This window comes from Nelumbo lutea, chromosome 2 (genome assembly GCF_056320005.1).
Source record: "Nelumbo lutea isolate HS-2025 chromosome 2, American lotus-T2T, whole genome shotgun sequence".
In the NCBI taxonomy this organism is placed as follows: domain Eukaryota; kingdom Viridiplantae; phylum Streptophyta; class Magnoliopsida; order Proteales; family Nelumbonaceae; genus Nelumbo; species Nelumbo lutea.
In genome coordinates, this window is record NC_142685.1 from 31,051,130 (window position 1) to 31,077,053 (window position 25,924).

The window sequence follows — 25,924 nt, forward strand, 5'->3', positions numbered from 1 at the left end:
AAATTTAATAATATATATATATAAAATAGTTGCAAGGCAAACAATGTTGTATGGAGAAGAGTATTGGGCAGTCAAAAAAATGAATATGGCAGAAATACGAATGTTGAAATGGATGAGTGGAAAACAAAAAAATATAAGATTAGGAATGAAATTATCCGTAAACCACTCATGACATTTGGGGATAAAGGGACTTATAGACCCCTTCCAGTACTTTATTGTTAGAAATAATGGTTTTCAAGACCGAACCGGACAAGATGGTCGGACCGGAAAAACTGGGAACTGGTTAGGTGATCGGTTCCGATTTCCCCAAAACCAGATTTTTCATAAAAAATATTGATTTTGGTTAGCAAACCGCTGACCCGGGCAGTTAACCATTCGAACAGTTTTCATTTTTGTAATTTTATTATTTTTTGTCAGAATGGACCGACCGTTCAACCCAGTAACCGGACCCCTGACTAGTTCAATCTCCGGATCAATTTTAGAAACCTTGTTAGAAATCTAGCAACAATCGCTGTTGTCATGAATTTAAACATATTGTAGCATCAATTTTGGCTTTACGTAAAATCTTCAAATGTTTGATAACGAGCCCTTAAATCTTTAACAAAAAATAATAAAATATTCTTAATCTCTCCCCAAAAATAAGATAGTTTATATGGTAAAAAATAAATACTAAAATATATTTATTCATATTAATAATTCAAGCGTAAAGTTGGAATTAGGAAAAATCTATTAACTTGATTGAAGGGATTACTATGGGCATAACAGACATCCAATGTCTTTGTCCACTTCAAAATAACGAAAGGGCCAGGGGCAAGAGTGGCAATTCGTGTTCGTGTATCATGCCAAGGTAGGGATATTTGGATATATGGGTCAATACGAATATGGCACAATTAATTAATTGCATCAAAATTTCAAACATAAACACAACTTATTTATTATACAGGTAACACGACACAAGCCGTGTAACCCAAATTAACATGAAATTGACATGATTAATCTATTTAAAATAAAAAATAAATAAGTATTTTTACATAATAAAATAAACATTTAATCATTCATTACTTAAATAAATTCATAAAAAATAAAAATATGTTTTATTTATCATAGTATTTCTACCAAATATATATATATATATGCATAATCTACTACTTGAAAATTAAGAATATATATAAATCGTTTTTAAGTTTAGTGAATCAATCTAAAATTGACACATTTATTAATCATGTTAAACAGGTTGACATGAGTTGAACACAGACACAATTAATGTAAATCCAAACCCATTAATTTCATATCATACCCCTTTATCCCCAAAAGTAATGAGAGGTATAAAGCCTTTTCAGAAAACCCAAGGGAAGTTTACGGACTTACCCTTATTATCAGTTCATTGATTGATGATGCAGCCCAATATGCAACCATCCAGATGACTTATTGCTTTAGTTATTTCTGCTCCAAATCCAATCAAATGCATTATGCATCTCTTAGGGTTTTATCATTTATGTGTAACATAAATCAATGTATTTGGTAGTATCTGAAGTAGCTGAATGGAATGACCTATTGCCCATCTCTCTCTCTCAGGTTTGCAGTTTGCACTGATAAAAATGAAATCAAACAAAATAAAGTAAAAAGTGAAACTAAAGCTGTGTTTGGTTTGAAGAAAAAGTAGGAAAAGGTATGAAAATATTTATAAACCTTGTATAAGTTTTCTTACCTTTTCCTTCAAATCAAACATAGCCTAAATAAATTACAAACTTTTGCAACAGTAAAAATGAAATTGCATTGCAAGGTCTCTTGTTTCTTCTGGTTTGTGTTCCTTATATACCTCACGCCTCTTTCAAAAGTCACAAGCCCATATATTATGGGCGGATGGGCTTGAGTTAAGCATGTTAAGACAATGTAGTAAATTCAATCCCAATTGGACTACAAATTAATTGGTCAAGGCCCATAGGGCTGCACAACAAATGGGATGTCATCCATGATGTATTTTCTGTTCATTATGCTTCAGGTCACAGTTATTATATACAACAAATGATCGATTTGATAATTGATAATTTGTTTGGATTTGGATTATCATCAACATCTAAGACTTATCAAATAATGTGAGTTGATTTGTTATTTTGTTTTGTTTAATGTTATATTATTATTAAATTATGAATACTTAAATCATTTCTTTTTGATCTACCCCTATTCTTTATAATCCTTTCGCCTTATAACTAATCGCTGTATGTGGTTTTTTTCATTATTTTAGGCCATTTTGGTCAAGAAACAAAAATACGAAAAAGGAAAAGGTAATGAAAAGGTAGGGACAAGTCTTTCAAATAAAATACAGCCTTACTTGAACTTAGTCTTGATTTGGTGATTTGATGGATCTTAAACGAAGAATAAGTCTAAGAGTATTCTAAGCAAGGTTTAAAGTATCAACACGTATCAGCTTGTATTAGTCGATACGTATCATTCTGGGACCCCTCCAGTATGCCCCTACAGTGGGTATATTGGAAGTCTGACCGGTTCAGAGGGTAGAGGAAACCTAAACCGGCACCCCTGAACCGGTTGTGAAAAAAAAACACAATGAAAATGTGTAGCAACTCGCCCAACACGCCCCTACCAGCGTATCGGACGTATCGATATTTTAAACCTTAATTTCAAGTGGGCCCAAAAAGCGAGGGTAACTAATGCAATTTTTATTTGCTCTGATTCATGCAATTACCCATTGGAAGAGAGCCCGTGCCAACAGCTTAATGGCAGAGTGGGGATTCCTTCTGGCCGGCTCAACTTGTCTGTCCCACTCCAGCCTCTTGGTTCAAAATATGATTGGTTCTGCTGCCACTTGCAAAACAAAACTAAGGCAGAGTTTGGTTGCATTGCAATTTTATTTATATTAATATAAATGCATGGGAGTGCAAATGACAAAAAAAAATATTTGATTTTTTTTTTGGGGGGTTTTACTTTATTCTGTTTCAGATCTTATTTTACTTTAGTAAAGATCTGTTTGCTTTGCAGGAATAAGGATCTGGAGTTGGAACTGGAACGAATTATTCTGATTCTTAGTGAGCGGAATCTAAATCCCATTTCCATTTCTTGTGGAATGCCATTCCCCTATTCGAGAGAGCGATCATTCATTTCCCTTCCTTGGGAATGAAATCTAATTCCAGCTGACTCCAATTACCATTCCCATTCCTGTATGAATCAAACAGAATATGGAAATAGATTATTCCAATTTCAAAAAATTTTGATTCCAATTCCGATTCCAACTATACACCAAACAGACTCTTATAATACAATCGAACAAAATAAAATAAACTTTTAAATAAGAATAAATCAGAATTTACACCCAAATCATTTATACTACTATAGTTTCCCATCACTGCAACCAAACGCAGCCTCATGAAAACATTACTAGGGCCCATGTGCAAATAGATAGATAGAAAATAATACAAAATACAATGTTGTATATTTTAAGCTGTATTTGATTGCAATGCAAGTTTATTTGCACTTGCATAAATGCATGGGAGTGTAAATGAAAAAAATGCAAATTTTCATTTAAATTTGTTTTAGGTTTTATTTTATTCTGTTTCATGTTTTGATTTACTTCATCCATACTGTAAAAAAATAAAATAAGCTAAAATTTAAAACAAATATAAATCAGAATTTACACTCGAATCAATTGCACAGCCATAATTTTGCAGCAGTGCAAATTTATTTGTATTGCAATCAAATACAGCCTTATCTATTTGTATTTGTATTCTTTTCAAATTGTCTTTGTGAGATTCCTTGGGCTGTGTTTGGTTGCAGTGCAAATAAATTTGTACTGATGCAAAACTATGATAATGCAAATGATTTTGGATGTGAATTCCAAAACAAAATTAAACTAAAATTTGTATTGTTTTCATTTGTATTAGTGCAAATGAAATCGCACTCCAGCCAAACGCAGCCTTGTGTCTACATCAAGCTCCAACTCCGGCGGAGTCTCTGCCCTTGTCAGTCTGAAATTGTAGGACCTCCCAAGAATGAATTCATTTGGTGCGTTCTCAATGACTTGGAATTAACAACTTCAAGTCTTCAAATTTGAGCTCTCAGAAAATCCCGTTACTTAAAACCTAAAAAAGCTTGACGTGGCTATGAATGTGTCATCAATCAGCAATTAAGCATATAAAGATGCCAAGTGGCAAGTGATGGAAGTCCCAGTATCATACATATGTCTTGTATCCCCCATTCAATTTGAGCAAAAGTGCAAAACAGCCTTTTAACAAATACTATCTGCATTTATTATAGGTTCTACTCGAAATTGAATAGAATCAATCTTAAACCAGTCATGAACCCGATTTACCCAATCTGTTATCTCCACTTATGCAAATTTCAAGATTTAGGGTTTTACCTTACTAAAACCGACATTGGATGGCCTTAGTGGATCTGGCTTTAGAATCGAACTTGTCTGAAAATAAATCCAATACTTTGAGGGTGTAAAGATTTGAACCCAAACCCTCATGGTTAAAAAACAATAGTCTCACTTAACCATTCAATTACTTCAGTGATTTGATTTTTTTTCAATTTAAAATTTAAATGATTATAATAATTAATACAAAAAATAATATTTAGAAGATTTAAATTATAACCATAAGTTTGAACTATATATTAATATATTGTGAAAATTTTCAAATTAAATTATTCAACTTAATCAATAACAAAGTAATATGAGTTTTAAAAAATAGTATCTATTTCTTTATAAAAAATATCCAACTCCAAAAATAGAAAAAATCTAAATACTCTGTATAGCCCCTTCTGGATTTATCAAGAAAAAAAAAAAAAAAACAGAATCTACCCATGCTCAGCCCCTACCTCGGCCCTTGTGGGTTGTGGCAATTTTGAGTGTGGCGGGGCTCCACCATCCTTGACCTTCTCTTGAGCAGACAATTTGATCAGATCTCTCCCATATTCAACCAACCAAAGCTCTACGACGATCAACCCAACCTAGACATGTTAAGAAAGGCCCACAAATAGACAACTCCGTCTGATCGTCACCAGTCACCACTGACCATCTCACTCACTTGGATACATAGTCCGGATCAGATAGGCACTCACTAATGAGCACAAGTAATCAAAGTTATTTTTAACACCTATCCGTTAAAATACCTCCAGTCCAAGGTAAGGTGCTTTTGGATTGGACCCCCGTTCAGTCTAAAATCAATTTGGATGGATTAGACGGACCAACGAGATATACTGGATTGGATCCATCCAGTCCAAAATATTTGTTAGATTGGATTAGACCTAGTCCATCCTAACACATTTATATTGAATTAGATTGGATTAAGCCAATATCTGGTCCATTGATATAAGATAAAAATGTATCAATGGACCAGGTTTGGGTCAAAACCAATCTAAGTTAAAATGAATTTAAATAAATTGTGTGGTCCAGGCATTGAATTGAACTAGTCCAAATTGGTCCAAAACATTCATTGGATTGGATTGGACCTGGTCCATTTATAATGGAATCACATTGGACTGGATCGGATTGGACCAAATCCAGTCCAATTGACGTCCCTAGTCCAAGGTTTAAATTTTTGATACAGGCCAATGCACCAGCAATAGGTGCTAAAATGAACTATACTCAGAGGGGTCAGTCTAAGACTGGTCTACCCTTGAACCAGGTCACATCCTGATATGAACCTTGTAGGAGTGTATTGTTGGTATGATACCTTGCGCTTGATACGGGACATATAGGATTTGCTTGAAACGGAGCATATCATATCAAAATTTTGAACCTTGCCCCAATCTACCCTTGAAAAAAATTAAAATAAAAAAATGAATTGTTACAATACCATGTCTACTAGATCTACACTGTTCAATACAAAGCATTCGATTAGGATTTCCTTTTAAGCATAAACAGCTAAGAAGATAAGATGGTTTTTGGTTACGTGGCCGTTTATTTGAGAAATGGCATTAGCTCATCACCAAATAGGTGTTTATTGCAAATGTTATTTGCCATAGGGCTGTCAATTGGACTGAATCTGGTCCAATCCTATCCAGTTCGATGTGAATCCATTACAAAGGAATCAGGTCTAATCCAATCTAATGAATATATTGGACCATTTTGGAGCAGTCCCATTCAATGTCTAGATCATCTAATTTGTTTTAATTTAGATTGCTTCCAATCCAGGTTCTGGTCCATTGACACCTATATTCTATCTTCTATTAATGTTATGTTTGGTTTGAAGGAAAAGGTAAAGAAAGAAAGGGAAAGACGAAAAAACCTATACAATATTTATAAAGGTTTCCTTACTTTTCCCTTCTTTTTCCCTCATTTTCCTTCAAACCAAACATAACCTTAAGCAACCAAATCGACTCAATCCAACCCAATCCAATATAAATTCATTATAAATGCACCAGGTCCAATTCAATCCAATAAATATATTGGACCATTTAGGTCTTGAACTGGTCCAATTCAATAAATATTTTGGGTTGAACGGGTCCAACCCAAAATCGGTCCATTAACATCCCTATTAAATAAATATTTTCTCGGTCCATTAACATCCCATTCTCTGCCAGTTAAACAGCGTTCAATAAAAAAATATAAATATAGAAAACATTTTCATTTTCATTTACATTTACAGTGAGAGAAATGCTGCAACACTTTCTCAACGCAGCAACAGCTTGTTAGTAGCGTAAGAAAAAGAAGAGAGGGAAAAAACAGCAAAGCAAACTTCTTGATTTTGCCTTTTCCTTTTTAGGTTGAAATTCCGAATAATTAAAAGTGAAAAAAAAAATTAGTTTTCCATCTCGACAGCCATTAGAGCTTCATGGGTTGGTAAAGCAGAGTAGAGGAGGAGAAGGAGACCGTTTATGTGTACTACTACTACCACCACTATTTGCAGAACCCGAATTTGACCAAGACGAAGACATAATTTAATCCGAAGTTGTAGCAGGGTCGGACCTATTTGGATTACTTCTCACCTTCTTCACTCCCTTCTCTGCTCTCTGAGCTCCCTTCTCCGCTCTCTGAGGCCGGACTTTCACCGCATCCAAGTCCACCGGTAAAACACAACTGCACAGAAGCGCTACAATTCGGCTCCCCACCCCCCCCCCCCCCCAAAAAAAAAGAAAGAATTAGAACTGAGAAAAATAAAAGATAAAAGGAAAATTTTATTAAAAAGAGAAAGTTGATAATTGATATTAAGATGCAAATATTTTGTTTTTTCTCTTACCGAGTCTGGCGAGTCTATTGACCCAGTGAGGGATCGATTTTCCGGCGAGTCCGAGGCAAGCGTCGTTGCAGAAATGGTTGCAATTCTTCGTGATGAGATTGTAGGTGTTGCCTGCGTATTCCTCCGACAGCTTCTCCATGAAGGTTCGGACGTCTCGGGGACCTAAATCTGTTCTTCCTATCAAGATCGATTTCCTGAACATGAACCCCGGGCATCGCTTCGGTTCGACTTCGAAGATCCCTGTTGTTGTGTATTCGTGCGCACCGAAAGCATATTCTACGCCATGAACTGCAAGAGGCAAACACAGAAGAGATGCTTTAATGAATAGAAAAACAAAATTTAATCCAACTCTCAGAAGTTAATCTATGAATATATTTGTATTTAATCCGACTCTGATAAGGCTTTGATAGATATGGTTTTGTAATTGAACGGGCAAACCAAAGATTAGAATCCGGGAAAAAACAAATCTTCTGAGAAATCGAAATTTGACGGAATTGCTGAGATTCAAAACTGAAATGGATGAATCAAAGCGTATTTAGAAAGATAAGGAGGAGGAGAAAAGGGAATTGAATGTTGACGGAATTGCTGACCTTGAACGCCGGAATGATAGATGCCGAGGCCGAACCAATAGGCATAGCCATTCATAGGAGTGATATCGTAGACATTAAGATACACAGGGTGAGATCCCGTTTTTTTCTTCCGCTTGATGACTCCGCAGATCATCTTTCCTTATTCCCAGAGTTTCAAGAAGAAAATTAACTGTGCAGTAAATTAGATATCAAAGAGAGAAATCCATCTGATAGATAGTCTGCTTCTGCGAGCGATATCCCAAACCAAATCGAATAAGAAAGGAGGAAGGATGTTGGAATTTCCACAATGTCCCCGTAGATAAAACAGACCGATCCAAGAAGAAGAAGAATTTCTGGTGTGATTGATTTCGTGTCTCTTCTGTGGATTTTTCCTTTTCTTCTTCTAATTCTGAGGAGTCGGAACTGGTATAGAATCTGTTGCGCCAAGTTGCATCATCGGCGGCCGAAAGCGCCGCCCCTTTCTTCCATTCCCCGGCCCAACATCTTTATACCAAAAATTACCGGAATTTTTTGGGTGGATAAAAATTGCGGAATTTGAGGCATCAAATTTCTATGACCCGTATCTCTATGCCCATCGGTTTTGTTGAAATTACGATAATGGCGTCCTTCCCCGCGGTAATTTCGGCTCCTCGATCTCGCTGGGCGTGGGCGGCAACCCCTTGTACGTTTTGGAGAAAATTTTACCAGTCAGGGTCGTCGATCGTCTAGGTGACATGGAAGATTTATGGAATATAAGCCCAGTTTGCCGAGACCGGATTTGCTCCTCACACATGGCATCTCGTACTGATCTCACGAATATATCTCATCATGCATTCGGAACATCTTTTGTATTTATGTGTTATCTCCTTACAGCAACACCTTACACCGACTTCACAGATACATCACAGGAACATCTCCTATATTTATGAATTATTATTTATGGGAGATATTCCCAATGCACGTAGGATGTGTATGTGAGGTTCGTGTTAAGAGCAGATCTAATCTCTAACACAAAATTACTCTATAGGGAGAAGTCCAGTACACAATACATGGTCAGATGTGCCTGAAATTGGTATGGAGCGCTATGTAAGGAGCAGATCCAGATTCATATTTATCGGCGAATATGGTGTATCACAAAAATAGATACGAATGAGAGGATAGAGAGGATTTGAAGAGTGAAGTTGATATGAACCACAAAATATACATGTGAATTTTATTTCTTTGTTAAATTGCTGAAAGGTCATGACAAGTTACTGTTGCTGAATCCTTTTTTCAAGTTTGGTAATTGCAATCACTTTCCTGTAGATCCTCTCTCTGTTAGATTTCTTTAACAAGAGTTTGGAAATGTCTAAAATATCCATGTAATTATGATTGAGGTTTGTTTTTACGGAAAAAATTAATATAAATTTTATGAACAACAAAAAAATAAATAAGAGATTAAAGTTGCATTTTTATGAAAAAATGATATAAAGGACAAATTTAGAAAATAAATTAATTTTAGAAAAGAGATTATAAGGGTTTAGGATAGCACTTGATAGGAGAAAATTTTTGAAAAATAAACAATTTGGTCAAAAGTAACCGCATGAGTATTTTGAACATTTTCATGCCTCTTGGCGGAGGATTATGACAAAGGGGTTTACTTGCAATTGTATTAGAAAGTTTAAGGGAGCTGATTGTAATTACCAAACTTTAGGGAAGATTTTATCAATGTTCAAAAACTTCAGGGGAGATTTTAGCAATTTACCTTTTTTATTCCAACCGTACATTAGAAATGAGTAAATTACTTAAATGTATTTTCAAGCCATGTTTGTTTTGACAAAAGAATAAGAAAAATAGAAAGTTGAGGGAAAGTTATTTGAGATATAAATGGGTCGGGTTTGATTCAAGAAAGGGTCTATCATGAACTTATTATTTAATTGGTTCTATAAGGTGGACCTAAAACTGAACCAGTTAGGATAATCAGGTCTAACTTCAATTATATTAGGGGTGCAAAGGGATCAGGTCATTCTATCCTATTTTTCGGATTCGAACATTCCCTATCGGATTTTCAAATTAGACTAAATCAAATAATAGGATCTGATTAAAAATGGATCAAATTCGGGTCACCCCTATCCAATTCAAAATAATCATATAATATATATTTATATTGCATTTTTATAATTTTTATATTATTTGCTTTTTATAAAAAGACATATATATATATGATGAACATAGTTGAAAAGCACATGTATTTTTTATATAAACTATTATGTTTTTCCTTTTAATAATTTATTAAATTTTTCAGAAATTAAATTGAATCATATAGATTATCAAATTCGGGATAAGAGAAAATGGGGTAGTGGTTGAGGCAAGGTAGGGGAGGTGTTTGATTATCACCGATTAATACTTGAGGTGGTTTCTTGATGGGAAGAACCACCTAGAGTGTATGGTGGATAGGGTCTCTCCCTCTTAATGTTTTAATTGTTTTAAAGTATAGAAGCCTTATTCATTTTTCTACTACTATCATAGTTGTCTTTGCAAGAGAGAAAAACCATTGAGTGGAAGGTTAGACTCTAGCTATTTAGTAAAGTATTACAAAAAGAAAAATAATAATGAGAAATAGAGAAAGAGAAGGATCAAATAGGTCATGGGTGAGATTTCAAGATAGAAAGTTAAAAACTTAAAACAAGGGAAGAAGGATCAAGCAAGGTTGTTGGTCGATCCATTCAGAGCATATTTTGGAAAAGAATAAAGCTACAAATCGGTCCATGCATGGCAATAGCTGTTGCAGGTATTGATTATAAATAAGTCTTTTCTTGGTTGTTTTGTAAATGAATTAACATTTGATTAACCCAAGACAGTAGTATCAGAGTTAGAGCTGTTCATAAGAATGCTCAACCTGATTAAACCTACTAACTCGGACCGTTCTAATCCGAGTCGGTCGGGTTTCATCAGTATCGGTCGGTTTCGGGTTGGGCAAATATATAAACTGATATATCAGGTCGGTTTCGGTTTTCTTGTGTGAAAACCGAAACCAACTCGACCGAACCGAACTAGTCTTCTATTAGTTCAGTAGTTCCTAGCTTGAGTAGTTTCCTATTTAACTATAACTAGTCTTCTATTGAACTAGAAGGCCCATTAGGCAATTACAATTAGAATAGGCAATCTATTATAGTTTCTAACTTTCTATAATCTTTTACACCAAATAGGTAACCCATTAGGCAATTACAATTAGAATTCAATTAGGTGTCCTTTTGTACAGGAGCAAAACCGAAACCGACTCAACCCGACTCAACCCGACTCAAACCGACCAGGTCGGTTTGGCCTATCAATGGGTCGGTTTTGGTTTCCACCTTAGGTAACCCGACCAGGTCGGGTCGGTTGGAAAAACCCCAATAAATCGACCCAACCCAACCCGTGAACACCCCTAATTAGAGCTAAGTTATAATAGGCTGTTGCTTGGACCATGATTGAATTGATAAACAAGGTCAATGTTGGTTAATGGGCTTTGGTTATGTCTATTCCAAAGAATGGGCCTAGGGGTGTCAATTGGACTGGATTTGGTCCAATCCAATCTAGTACAATGTAAGTCCATTATAAATGGATAAGGTCTAATCCAATCCATTGAATGTTCTGGACTAATTTGGATAGGTCCAATTCAATGTCTGGACCATCTAACCTGTTCAAATTCTTTTTGATTTAGATTGGTTTCAACCCAAATCTAGTCCACTGACACATATATTCTTATATTATATAAATGAATTAGATATTGGCTTAACCCAACCTAATCCAATAGAAATTTGTCACGAACGGACTAAGTCTAATCCAATCTAATAAATATTTTGGATCGGATTGGTCCAATCCAATATGTCTTGTTGGTTTGTCTAATCCGTCCAAATTGATTTTAGACTGGACGGAATCCAATCCAAAACCAGTCCATTGACACCATTAGAATGGCCTGATTTGGAGTTGTATTTTCAAGTGATTATTTCCCTATATTATTCATCGTTTGATGTAATTAATTTGTTTTTCTATTTATTATTTGTAGATATTGAAAATTTAAAGTCATGTTTAATGTAACATGCCATGTTCAAGATGGACAAAGCTCACCATTAACCTACAAGTTTATTTTTGCAATTTTTATATTTATTTAGGATCTAAACTGATACATTTCAGGTTTAGGACATGTTCATTTGCACTAATTCTAATGGCTAAATGCCCTTGAAACCCTAATAATTACTTTTATGGCAAATTTTTTAAACTACTCTTATGGTTTAGGATTGACTAATTCTATCCATACTGATTACATATTATCTTAAAGTATCCCCTACTGTTTCTGACAATTGTCTTTAACCTCTCTTATCATTAACTTTTCATCACACTCCATGATTAATACTTTTTTTTAATTCTTAAAATACCCTTCATGTGATGAATTCATCTTCATTAACCTAGAGACTAAGAACTGAACGGAGTTACAACGTTATACCTCTCTTACTTCTCGATGTTCACAAATTGTGCCTACCAAATCCTGCAAAGCACAGCACCGGATGATACGATCCGCTTACCGTGGGCCACGGCTCTAGCTTTATTTTCAGTTTGTCGGACACCGTCCACACGGTGTCTTCAGAGCTCACATCATCTGTCCCTATTTTTGTCCCACCCAATAGAAATCTGCCACATCTTTATTTACATTTGAATTCAATTTTCCCAAGTTAACGGTACTGTAGACTCCCAAAAAATTTTAAATTCTCTTAACTTGCGTGAATTCTTTCCCCTTAACCTATCCTAAATTTCTCCCCGTTCGTTCGGTTATTGACTTGGAAAACTGTAATTCTTCCGGCCCAATATAATTAATGTGGTGATTACAGCTGAAATGCCCCGGCTTGGCCATACGTCCAATTCCGTCCTAAAAACCTGGTGAAGATGATCAATGGAGAAGGGAGAGAAACCTAAATATCTTTAAATCTTTGGAAGATGAAGCAAGAAGGTCCTTAAAACTGTCCCTTGTGACTTAACATTCGCAACCTTAAACCTTGCTTCTCTCCCTCCAGTAATGCCGACGGCGACTGTCAATCTTGACCAATATTCATCTCCCTTACTAGACAGTCCCAAAGAGAACGGAAAAGCCCAAACACGAAAAATGTAATCTGCAAGCGCTGACTCTATGAAAAATTATAATCGTATGTTAAGCTCTTGAGCCACATCAATGGTGAATGACATGATCCCATCTACCTATGATGCATGACACAGGCGGCTGAACGTTAGATCCCTATCGATAGGATACGAGCATCTCTCATAAAAGAGCCATGGATGTGATTTTTAAGGAGTCGAACAATTTCATGACGTGCGGACCTGAGCGGGGGTGATCCAAAGGAAGACCTGGGATGGTTGCAAAGTGGAAACCGGGCCAATGGGGAAGCGGGAGTTGAGATTGGTAAAGCGAAGGAGACGGTGATGGATGTGTTCGGTGCCAAGGAATGCTACATGAAATTGAGCAAGTGAGATGAGCTACGAAAACTTGAGCACTTTTAACTCCAATGAGTAAGCATCCAATGAGACGCAACTAAAAATGAGAGAGAGAGAGATTGGCAAAGCCCGTCATCGCAGACTAGGGTGGGCTGGAAACACTCGACCAGCGATCGACCAAGAACCCTTGCTGTTTCAGGAGTCTAAAAGACCTCCAATCCTTCTTGTTTTAGGACTTTAAAATTTCATCCTTTCTCAGTTTTCTAGTCCAACTCCAATTGTTTTTATGATAGAGAAAAACTTTTCAAACTTCCCGACTATAACTACTACAACTCGCTCCTTAGAGCTTTACCTTCTCCAGTTCTCCCCTCCCTTTTCTCCTGGAGATGTGCAGCAATAGGGATGATGCACCCTCTTTACCCTCCACCATCACAGCCACCACCTTTGCTTATGTTCCCTGGAAAAGCCAAAGGAATTAACATCTTCTTGAAACCTCCGTTTATTGTAACTGGAATAGACAATGAAAGATGTATTTCCCTTCTACTTGCCGGCATCGAAATAGACAATGAAAGTCGCATATTTTTTTGCCTTTCAGATGGAAAGCTTTACAAGCTGAAACTTCCAAAAGATTTACGGAGGTGAGAGAGTTAGCAGGGAGGGAGAGGACAGTTTTAATTAGTTGGTCGTGAGCTATGTGGATATTTTTTATCTCTTGGTCACAAGAAATTTCCCCCCTAGGCTTCCTAGTAGATCCTGCTTTAATACAAAGTCATGCACGGATTTACATGTCGTTCTGCTCCAACTAAAATTGTGGCATGGACGACTATATCTAACTTAAACGACATTGATTAATAGCTCAAAAAGAGCAAGGGTTTGGCTATAAACATTAGGAATTGTGGGATGTAGCATCGATGACTATGTTCAACTGAAACGGTATTGAAGAGCTCAAAAACTACAGGGGTTTGGGCGGGTTTGGCTCTAAGAAATGTTGAGAGGCCTGGAGCCTTGGCAAGCATCGTGTAGGTTCGCAGTGATTCTCGTCGACTTCAGCACCGATAAGTGTGGGGCCGATGAACTTGGTGGGTTGGTTTGTTTGCTGGTTCAAGGCCATGCCGTGCTGCCATGACACTGGAGGACTCGCGGGGATGATGATGTGAGGGATCTTCGCAATCCATAAAGGGAGCTGGTACCAGATGAGTTCTAGGCAATCTAGAATGATGGACAAACTCGACTCTTCTGCTTGCGTCATTCGTGATATCTCTGTTCTTTGCGTCCTCATCGTCGTTAACTGTACGGTAAATACATTCACCGAAAAAAAAAGTTGGGCATGTGTCAGCGTGGTTGAAGACGATGAAGAGAGACCCTTTCACGAAAAAAGGAAGATGGAGAGAAGAGGGGTGGACAAATTTTTATCGTCGACTTGATGAACTTGGTTTTGAAGTCGGAACGAAGACAATGTTATTCTAAAATCTAAATGTTGAATCCTAAAAAGTAGCAAATGACCATTTTAACCTTAGATACAAAGTGTTGGTTTAACTATTTAATAAATTAATTAAATGAATATAAAATTATTAATAAAAGTGGAATTGATAAAATTTATTAAAACAATTAATAATTATTTATTAGTTAAAATAAGAAATTAATTATTAAAAGATATTTAGTACATAATGTTTTATTAGTTATTTAATAAAAATTAAATAAATAATAATTATTCAACAATTAAGAATATAATAAAATAGCCATTCATATATAATAGAATATCTAAAGTATTTATTTTAATTTATAATATTGACTAAATTAGTTATTTTAACAGGTAATTATTAAATAAATAAAAATAAATTATTTTATTTTTAATATTTATGTGAATGTTTAATTAATTAAAAATAATATAATCATCTTAATTATTAAAAATAATTAAGAGTTTTTAATTATAATTGGTTAAATGATAAATAATGTTTGAAATGGTTATTGTAACTATTAAAAATAACTATTTAAAATTGTGCTTACGTATTAAAATAATTAAGTTATTTAATAATCCACTATTAAAAGTCATAATCCACATGGGTCATCCAAAATGGGTACCCTTATTACTCGTGTGGAAGATGGGTGTGTTATAGTCTGAAAGCCTATTAAAGTGTACGTTCTTTAGAATCACTAGATTTATTTAATTTTTCGCACCATTAACTGAATGACATGTTACGAATTAACGATCCAGTTAGCATGATAAATCAATTATATTATTTCAATGGTGTATGGCTAATTGAATTTATAATAAATTCCATCTTTTAGTAGCATGCATTAACCGAGGTCTCTTTTGATGAGACAACTACTGAAATGCTATGCATGCTCATCTATTATTAAGTTGTTTGTGTTTTGATTGGTGTTTTCACTATTCGCGTGATAAGGTATTGATGGTTTATGATGATTGTTTTCTTAAACGTTGTATTATTGTTTTAATTTGAATTGTTGCAGCTGGACTCACTCGTCAAGCTCATTTTAGTGAATAAATAACTCTAGCTGAATTGCTATGGCAATTTGGTGTGCCCATTGATGTTTTGGGGCTGAAATGGATGTAACAGCCAACTGCAACTTCTCTTATAAATGATTTTAGGCTGAAACGAGTGCCACTCTTCATGTAATAATGGAAAATTGTCTAAAGTTACTTCACCATGAGTTTACAATATTTTTCTTAAATTCACCACAACTTTTCAACTCATCATGTCACTAATTCTCTAAAACTCACATTCCACTAGTGCATCATTAATGCTTCTTAACAGAGGTGTCCATGTCAGCACAAATAACAACTTTCATGATGAAATTACCCTCCAATGGTGAGTTAGAGGAAAAATGGTCTTTTTCAGTTTTCAATTTTCTTTTTTTTTTTTTTTGCATTTTTAGTGTTTCGTTATAATTTCAAATGTTTTTTATAATTTCTGTTGCTTACATTTTTCTATTTTCTACAATCTATGAATTTCCTGTACTTTTTTGTAATTTATTTTCAATTTCTGTGTTTTTCTCTAACTTATGGTGTTTTTTCTACAATTTTTATTTTCTGATTTTGTTTTCCAATTTCTATAGTTTCTATAGTTTGAAAATATTTTTTATTTTATTTGCAATTCTATAATTTTTTATATTTTTTGTAATTTCTATGTTTTTATGTATTTTATATTTGAAAATATTTTTTTTTGAATTTTTTTTTTCTTTTTTTCATGTCTAAATATCAAAATGGTAATATATAAACACCCGTTAATTTATTTTGTATATATTTTATATTTTTCTGTGAAGGTTAAAATGGTAATATGTTAACACCCGTTAGTCTATCTAATGTTAAGTTAGTGACATGGTGAGTTTTAGACATTTTGAAAAGTTGTGGTGAGTTTAAGAGAAATGCTGAAAACTCATCATGAATTTTAGACAATTTCCCTATAATAATAGTAGAAATTTTAAGAAAATTTGTTCAGACAGATGTAGTTTCGCTAAAAAGTTAGGGATGCTTAAGCTACCAAATTGATTATATATATATATATATATATATATCAAGGTTCAAAATTTTACAATGTATCGACCCATATCAACTAATAAGTATCATACCTTTAAAGGGTCGGTATGGGAAACACTACAAAATCCTTTGTATCGTCTCTTTTCGTTGTGTCGACCCCGTATTAAGGGCATATCGGGGGCATATTGTATGAGGTGTATCAACAGATAAAGTGCAACTTTTCTAAAAAGGCTTCTAACTCTCTTTAAGTGCCTTGTTTCTCTCCCAAACTCACTAAATCATCCCTACACATTCTTTGGTTGTAAGATTTTTAAAAAACCCAAAAAGAACCTCCAAAACTCATGATTTTTTAAAGTTTTTTCAACTTTTTTTAAAATTTGCAAAACTAGGTATTTTTTTTCAAATTATTTGATAATATGTTGCAATATTTTGTATTTTTTTTTTGTTTTGATGCTTGGAAATGCTTGTATACAGATTGATATACTCACCTTGTGTTATAATCCTATATGCTTTTTGTGCCTTAAATAAATCTATTTGTCATAGATCTATGAGTGATCTACCATCTCCATAGATCTATTGAAATTTCTGTGAAATATTCATTTTTTTGTAATTTTACCATCTCCACAGATCTATTGAAATTTCTGTAAAATATTCATTTTTTTGTAATTTTTAGAATAAAAAATATTTATTATTTTTTTTACTTTTGTAATTTTAGAATAAAAATATTTACCTTTTCTAATTTTTAATTCATGGATCTATTGAAATTTCTTGTGAAATATTTATTTTTTACTTTTTAATTATCAGAATACAAAATGTTTTTTTTTTTCTAATTTTTGGTGTGATCTAAGCATAATATTTATCATGTTGTAAATCTACGGATGATTTATTTGAAAATATTTTTTATTTTATTTTCAATTTCTATAATTTTTTTATATTTTTTGTAATTTCTATGTTTTTATGTATTTTAAATTTGAAAATATTTTTTTTGAATTTTTTTCTTTTTTTCATGTCTAAATATAAAAATGGTAATATATTAACACCCGCTAATTTATTTTGTATATATTTTACATTTTTCTATGAAGGTTAAAATGGTAATGTGTTAACACCCGTTAATCTGTTTAATGTTAAGTTAGTGACATGGTGAGTTTTAGACATTTTGAAAAGTTGTGGTGAGTTTAAGAGAAATGTTGAAAACTCATCGTGAATTTTAGACAACTTCCCTATAATAATAGTAGAAATTTTAAGGAAATTTGTTCAGACAGATGTAGTTTCTCTAAAAAGTTAGGGATGTCGTGAATTGCTTTCCAAGGTGTAGACAAGGTAGCTCAACATGATACACCAACATCCCAGTCATTTTCTATAGACCCATGAATTCTATCACCTTATGCCAAAGCCTCTCTCTCTCTCTCTCTCTCTCCAATGGCCATCTCCATAGCCATTTCCCTAACAGAGCTACATTCTTAAGGACTAAATTGCCTATTCCCAATCCACCTTCTTCCTTGCTTCTTACACACTAATTCTCACCTTATTAAATGGTCCTTTTTCTCTTCCCCTAGTTCCCAAAGAAAGTTCCTCATCAATCTCTCCAATTTCTTGGCCTCCCTAGCAGGAATTCTAAACACTGAGAGGTGATTTCTCTACCCCCTAGACAGATATAATTCTTCTCTAAGTCGCCAATTTTTTTTCAAACTTTTCCAAGATTGGAGTCCAAAAACAACTCTCCTTTGGGTTAGCACCTAGAGGAAGGCCTAGGTAGAACATAGGCCAGGAAGATGTAAGACAATCTAAACACTTTGAAACAGAACCGATAGCTCTATCATCCATATTAATATCCACCACACAACTCTTGTCCAGGTTTATCTTCAAATCGTATACACTCTTAAAGAGTTTTATCAATCGTTTTAGGTTCCTCACCTTACTCAGATCTCCCTCTTCACAAAAAATTATATGTCATCAGCAAACTGTAGAGATGGGTTCCCAGAACTCTATTCTTGCCTATCCTCCAACCCTTTAATGCATCTTCCCTATCAGCCTTTGTGATTAATCTACTAAACACATCAGCTACAAGGGTAAACAGAAAGGGTAATAGAGGGTCACCTTGCCTTAGGCCTCTACAAACTAAAAAGAAGTCATTGACCACACCATTGGCCAATACTGAAAAATGACAAAAACTAACACAACCCTTCACCCAGTTACACCATCTTTCTCCAAAACCACAATTCCTCAATACCTCAATTAGAAAGTTCCAATCCACCAAGTCATAAGTCTTTTCTAAGTCCACCTTACAGACAAATTTACCATTAAAATATGTTATAAAACCATTCAATTTGCATCAATCCATATTAAAATGCATCTTATAAGAAAGTATTTTCATGTTTATATTTGCACCCTCCCCAAACGAAGCCTTATTAAAACCTAACTACTAAAGCTGGTAACATCTTACCTCTAGCAAGATATTTTATTCTCTAGTTTAAATTTCTAAGTATCAAATAACAATGCATTCCAATATGATATGTGATACAACAAATCATATAAGATTGCACTTTTTTTCTCAATTTCGAATCTGGATATGCTATCCACAAGACACTACAGCAGCACATTTCACATATAATAGAATCAAGAAGATACAAGTTAGAGGCTAGGGCAGTCTACCTACCATGTGGCTCCCATTTTTGCTGCCCCCATGTCTAGCCATAGAATTACGCAATCAAGGCTAGAGCAGATTGTCAGAAACAACTTCTATATTCTCATGAGAACAACAGTTGTAGTTGAATGGGTCCAACATAAGAGATTAACCATTTATTCAGTTACCGGAGAAAAGAATATAAGAGCTAATAATATCCACCTCATGGAGAGACAATAATATTCTCATGTAGATGAACAGATAACTAAGGCATTTCAACAAACATTATTGTTACAGAACGGCAACCACGGAAGAGCTTCCTAACAAGTTTAACACATAATGCTCGATAATTGTCTTGACTACTCCAACATAAAGACCCAGTAAAGAAAACAATAACACAAATAAAATTGATCATACTATGCTGCACTTATTGATTGCAAGGACGGGATTATATATGTCTACACTCGAAAGTGGTGGTCTGGAAAACGGGGGAGGAAGGAAAAAAAAGGAATGAGAAAGAAGAGGAAGAAGAAGAGGAAGAGGAAGAAGGAAAGAGAGAGAAACCACCGCTGCCGTGTTGTTTCAGTGGCAACAGTGGCAGAGGGAAAGAAGACGAGGGGGAAGGGAGGGAGAATGGAGAGGAGAGAGAAATTGCCGATGACTAATGGTGACTTACCTCGCCGGAGTGTGGTTCTTCGGCCGTTGGAGGACAGGGTACCAGGAGAAGAAGAAGGAAAGAGAGAGAAACCACCGCTGCCGTGTTGTTTCAGTGGCAACAGTGGCAGAGGGAAAGAAGACGAGGGAGGAAGGGAGGGAGAATGGAGAGGAGAGAGAAGAAACTCTCTATCATATCATGGTTGTTTGTCCATTTGCTCAGGCAGTTTGGCTGCAAGGAAACATAGGATTTAATCCTCAGATATATCCAGAAGGAACTTTTGAAGAAACAATAAACAGATGGCAAGATAATTTGGCAGTGGACAAAAAAAAAACTAAATTCGGTATGCTGAAGAAATGGATTATATTTGCGAAATTTACATGGGAGGAATGCAGCAATTACATTTTCAGAGGGGTACAACCTGACCCAACTCGCGTGCAGCATTGGAGCCTTCAATTCTTACAAGTAATGAGGAGGTGGTGCAGATAGGTAAAATCAGTGCAGGTGAAAGTATGCAATTCATCTAAATATCTGTGAAAATGATATTTTCTCTATGCTTACTGATGGATCATTTATTACTAAAGATGAGGCAGCCGTTCGTTATGTTAAATTTTCTCCTACTGATGTCTTTGTTGTAGCAGTAGGAACAAACTACAAGGCTCAGACTGCTGTCCGCACCGAACGGTGGGCTATTATCTATATGTTAAGGCATCTCTTGATCTTGGAATCAGCAAAGTTGGAGTTTATATGGATGCTCAAGCAGCTCAACATATTGTAAATAGTTGAACAAAGATGAATAGCCGGTTAAACTGGGATGACCAAGGTCCATTTGATGGAGTTAGTTCAGTCTTTTGCTTCTGTAAAGTAATATATGTATCAAGAGTAAAGAATCAAGTAGTTCATGCAATAGCTAACAGAGCTAGAACAGTCAAGGGAGATTTGAACCTCCAGAATGGATGAGAAGTCTTTTTTGCACTCTTCCAATTTAGGAGATACAATGTAGCTATTTTATAACTGAATGAAGTTCTTTGGTTGTTTGTGTGCCAAAAAAGAAAAAAGAAACATCCATATTCTTCATTTCAATATATCCAAAATAAGTTGAGTAAAGCATAAATGGAAAAATTGATCAAGGGCAAAATTCAAATATTAACCATTGGCAAACAATTGACTAGAAAATGTATAAGCATGTAAAATATGGATGCAGAAGGTTTTTTTTTTCATCATATCACACTCATGGGATGAATTTCAGCAAGGGTGGCTGAAGCAATAAATTCATCTCTTCAAGAGATCCTGGTGACACATAGAAATGTATTTCATGATGATATATGGCAATTCCATTTCCACATTAGATTTGAGATGTCTGACTGAAAATGATTTGTGAACTAGGCTTAGGCCAAAAATGTTTTAGAAGGCATGGGAGGCATATGCCCCAAAAATGCCCTGAAATGCATGCCAGAGGTGTTGAGGCCTCTGAGGCATATGCCTCATACAAAAAGTAGGAAAAGAATAAAAAGGAAAGGGAAGGGAAGGGAAGGGAAAGAAAAAGAAAGAAAGAAAGAAAGAAAGGGAGAAGAAAGAAAAGGAAAAGGGAGGGAAGACATCATAGTTTTTAAAGGCTTAAGCCTTGAGGCGAAGCACAAGGCTTAAGCCTTTGTAGGATGAGGAGTAAGCCTCAAGCCTCAAGGCGTGAGGTGTAAAAAGGCGTAAGCCTCAAGTATCAATGATTATTTAGTGATTTAATGTAAAAAATATATATTTGATGCATTTTTTTAGTTCAAAATATATGGAAGAAGCACTTTAATAATTATGAGTCAAAAAAAAATAAAAATTTAAAAGAAAAATCAATTGGGGAAATCAACTTCTATTAGTTTCTCTTAGTGTTATAAGAGAGTTCAATGCAAAATGGGCCAATCAAGTTCTTAGTTTCTCTTGGATATATCAAGTTGTTTTTCTTATTATTCTAATTCTAACATCATTTAAGGTTTGTTTTTTTTTTCATTTCCTTTCCTAATGGAATTATTTTCTTTTTATTGATTTTTTTTTGTATAAACCAAATTAACTAAGTTATTTTTTTTCTTCTGAACTATTGAATGGCCATGAATTTAATATCCAATCATATGGATGATTCTTCGTATGTTTCCTTTCTTCCAATTTGGTCATTTAAATTATTTTAGAACTTTGCATTTTAAACATGAAATGTAAAATGTTTATAATTGTTAGTTGATTCATTATTATTTTATTTAATGCATAATGAGTGAAACTTCTTGCTTATAAACTTTTAGTTTATGGATATTTATATCTTCTATCATTCTAACTTAGTATATTATATGAAATTTTTATTAATTTATAAACTTTAATTAATTTTATTCTTAAGATTTGATGCTTACGCCTCGCAATGCCTCACCTTTTTGGGCCATTACGCCTCAATTATGCATTTAGTATTTTAAAACCTTGGAACTTGGAAGACATATTTAATAAAGAAAAGGGACCCCCCCCCCCTCTCCCTCTTCCCCCCAAACTTGAGTGTTATGCATCTTCATTCTTCTTAATACAAGTTAGTAGAAAGGAAATGAGAGCCTTCTCCTCCTCTCAAGGAGGCTTACACCTCTTGTGTTATGAACTAGACCTTCATGCCTCCAAGGTGGTGGAACACCTTGCGTCACACCTTTATGTTTTAAAACATTGGGCCAAAAATGACTATCTGGAGTTAGTTTCTATATCAAACATTGGTTGGTTTTGGAGATTAGTAAGGAAAAGATCATGGCTCAAGATATTCAAGTCTTGTAATTATTCTTGGGCCTTTGAACTAGCTTGAAATTTTATTTGTATATGTAGAGAACACTGATGTGGGCCCCACAGCTGTGGTCCCCACTGTGTTCGTAGAACAGTATGTGTAATTATTTGTTTCAGTCATGGTAGTGTCGTTTGGTGGTTAGTTTGTTATTTATTTCAGATTTTTATTTGCTTTATTTGTCATGCAAGTACTAAGGGCATATTTGTCATTTTCCCTATGTACTGAACATAACCTATAAATACTAAGAGAGTGGTGGCGGCAGATCATTTTGAATCTATCCCTTCTTTCAACCTTTGTTTCTCCAGTTCTCCTCTCTTTTCTTCATTTCTATTTCTTTTCTTCAACTTTTCCTAATCTGAAATCTATTAGGGTTCAAGGCTGATTGTAGTCTTGATCGTCTACTTGGTATCAAAGCCTATCTATCTAAGGTTTCTCATGTGAGTCTAGTCCAGCGACCACATGAGAACTATCTAGGGCTGGAAGTTTATGAAGAAGTATACGTTGGTTGATTCTTGGAGGTTACCAGAAGAGGTTCACAGCTGTTGAAGACTTGCCACGGCTTGCAGAATGTTGGTAATCAGGAAGAATCAAAGAAGGCTAGGGTTCAGGCAACCTTGGAAGGTAGTGAACAACATTCTCTGGGTAAGTCTTATTTATTTTCTAGAGACTGCTATCAGTCAAGATAGGTTGGACCTATCTAGAAGGAGCGACCGAACTGTTTTAGGGTTTTCTCTCTGTTCTGGGTTTAACATTAACCTTGTGGCAAACCTTTCTATTGGGCCGAACTCTTGTTATCCTCTTGGAAGTGATTGTTATAGGGTTTTCTCCCAGAGGTGATCAATTTTAGGGTTCCATCTCGTTCTTCTTGAGTTCCTAATGAGTGAAGCAAGGTCCAAAGAATGGACAGTTGGCACCATAGAGGGTGCAACACACTATCTTTATTGGCCGTTGTTGGCTCTTTTTCAAATTGGCCCATTGTGGCTCATTTCATACTGGCTTAAGAAGCCAACCCATCGAGACATTTGGGTTGACCCATAAAGGTCTCCATTAAAGTCTTTATTGGCCATTGTTGGCCTGTTGTGGCCCAAGCCAATCCATCAAGGCATTTCGATTGACCCATTTAGGTCTTCTCTCTCTCTTTTTTTATTCACCAACACTGAACAAAATTACTGTCAAAATTTCCATCAATGCAACATAATCTAACAAAGGTCTAAGCATCCAAAAAAAACATTGTCTAATAAGGCGGACATTGTATTTGTCTCAACAAAAACGGTAACATAAAAATTTTGATATTAAGTTAATCATCAATATCCAGAACATATAAAGATGGAACCCTAGTGTAAATCTGCTGACTTGCGTGGGCAGATACCATCCTAATAAGACCTCTTGCCATCAATTCCCTGATAGCCTTCCGTGCAAGTGATCCATTGATCCTCAATCTGTCCGACAGAATGGAAGGGGTGATGAGCTTGTATTTGGGTGCTTTGGAGAGAAGTTTGTCATAGGTGGCCTGATCAAACAACACCATATTGTTCACCTTCTCCTTCTGCTTTCCCTTGCTCCACTTCTTCTTCTTCTCTTTACCGCCTCCAGATTTAGCGGGCTTAGGAGGGGGAGCCTTTTCCTTCGAGCTTGTATTTGGGTGCTTCGGAGAGAAGTTTGTCATAGGTGGCCTGATCAAACAACACCATATTGTTCACCTTCTCCTTCTGCTTTCCCTTGCTCCACTTCTTCTTCTTCTGTTTACCGCCTCCAGATTTAGCGGGCTTAGAAGATGGAGGGGGAGCCTTTTCCTTCTTTGGCGCCATCCGATTTGAAGTTGTGAAGAGTTTCTGAAGAGGAACAGAGCCCACTGCTTGTTAATTGGTTATACTTGCGTGGTTAATTGGTGACAAACATTCTTGGAAAAATGTTTGCATTTATGACAGTGGAAAATGGTTTTCCTGAACTCCAGAAAGATTAGGAAATAATTGACAATTCAGATTATTAAACCATCTAATTGTGCTGAACTGCTGGTTTGTGGTTCAGGAAATGTCTAAATGTGGCACATCCAGTTGTATGCTGTTTTCTGAGACTATAAACTTGTAAAGTTAGCAATCAAGTTTAAGGGCACATTATCCAGAGTATGCACATCTCCTCTGCAATGTGGACATGTTGAAACAAGATGGGTAGAATACTTCATCTGGGAAGAGACACCTGTCTCTGGTTTTTAAAGGGATCCCGTCTCATCCGGCCTAGACTATTCTGCGCTTCCGTGACCAAGAACAATGGCACAAGCAGCAACAGCAGCATCAATAGCAACAACAGTTCAATAAGAGATTATGATGCATATCGTGAATTGGAAAAACTCGATTTCATGACTGCTGCTAAGATTCTTTTCACCACTCCTCCTAAGAAGAAGAAATTTGGGTAATTAACCCTTTGACATGACCTCTCTTATTTTATTTCTTTTCTACCTTTCTCTTTTAGCTTGCTATTTTGCTTAATTTAGTTCTTCATTTTATTAGGGTTTATAGTTTGTTCAGATCAAATAAATGAGTAAAAGTTACAAAGATCCAAAGAGCGGGTTCTGGGGGACAAGGCTGAGAGAAAGGAATATGGGAATTATTCAGTCATAGAAAATATTACTGTAGAAATTTAGGTTTAAGTGATCAAGAAAGCCGATTCAATCTTTACCAACTAGAAAGTATAGGACTTTCCTTGATCATGGTAATTCAACCAGGTAAAAGGTACATCAATTCTGGCATGAACAGTAGCTTCATTTTAATGTCGACTATAGAAAAGGAAGTTCCAGTTTGGGATGTTATAATATCCTGGTTTCTATGAAAGGCCTGGATTTGATTGATAAAATTATTAAATGTTTTGGTAGAGTTATAAACATGATCAAATAATTCACAATTGGTGTTCTTGACTTGGGCAGCCATGTTCTATGCTTTTTTTTTGATAAATTGTTCTATGCTTAAGTTTCTTTGATAAATTTACTCACCATATAGCTTTAAAGGAGTGGAAAGATGTATTTCAGTATTTGATATGGAAGAGACACAATATAATGTGTTGATAAAATTTGCCATTGGGTAATGGTCTTTATAAATGTCAGAATAAAATATGTTAATCTAGTAAATTAATCGCTTTGTTACCTGATA

At 35.1% G+C, this 25,924-nt stretch overlaps 2 protein-coding genes and 1 pseudogene across 3 annotated transcripts in view; 1 reads left to right on the forward strand and 2 right to left on the reverse strand.

Annotated features, from left to right (window-relative positions):
- Positions 1 to 6,555: 6,555 nt before the first annotated feature.
- On the reverse strand, positions 6,556 to 8,488 carry LOC148869626 (deSI-like protein At4g17486). Its single transcript, XM_088969608.1, has 3 exons — positions 7,787 to 8,488; positions 7,197 to 7,484; positions 6,556 to 7,049 (listed from the first exon to the last, which is right to left on the reverse strand). The coding sequence occupies exons 1-3, from the start codon at positions 7,917 to 7,919 to the stop codon at positions 6,898 to 6,900; spliced, it is 573 nt and encodes a 190-aa protein (XP_088825734.1). The 5' UTR covers positions 7,920 to 8,488; the 3' UTR covers positions 6,556 to 6,897.
- A 15,722-nt stretch (positions 8,489 to 24,210) lies between these two features.
- LOC148869627 (small ribosomal subunit protein eS25x pseudogene) lies at positions 24,211 to 24,589 on the reverse strand (annotated as a pseudogene). Its single transcript, XR_016108173.1, has one exon. The product of XR_016108173.1 is annotated as a small ribosomal subunit protein eS25x pseudogene (transcript).
- A 33-nt stretch (positions 24,590 to 24,622) lies between these two features.
- Positions 24,623 to 25,924, forward strand: part of LOC148869628 (uncharacterized) — a 38,497-nt gene continuing 37,195 nt past the window's right edge. The window contains exon 1 of the mRNA XM_088969924.1: positions 24,623 to 25,190. Coding sequence (XP_088826050.1) covers positions 24,946 to 25,190 — 245 coding nt within the window. The 5' untranslated portion in view covers positions 24,623 to 24,945. The remainder of the gene's footprint in view (positions 25,191 to 25,924) is intronic.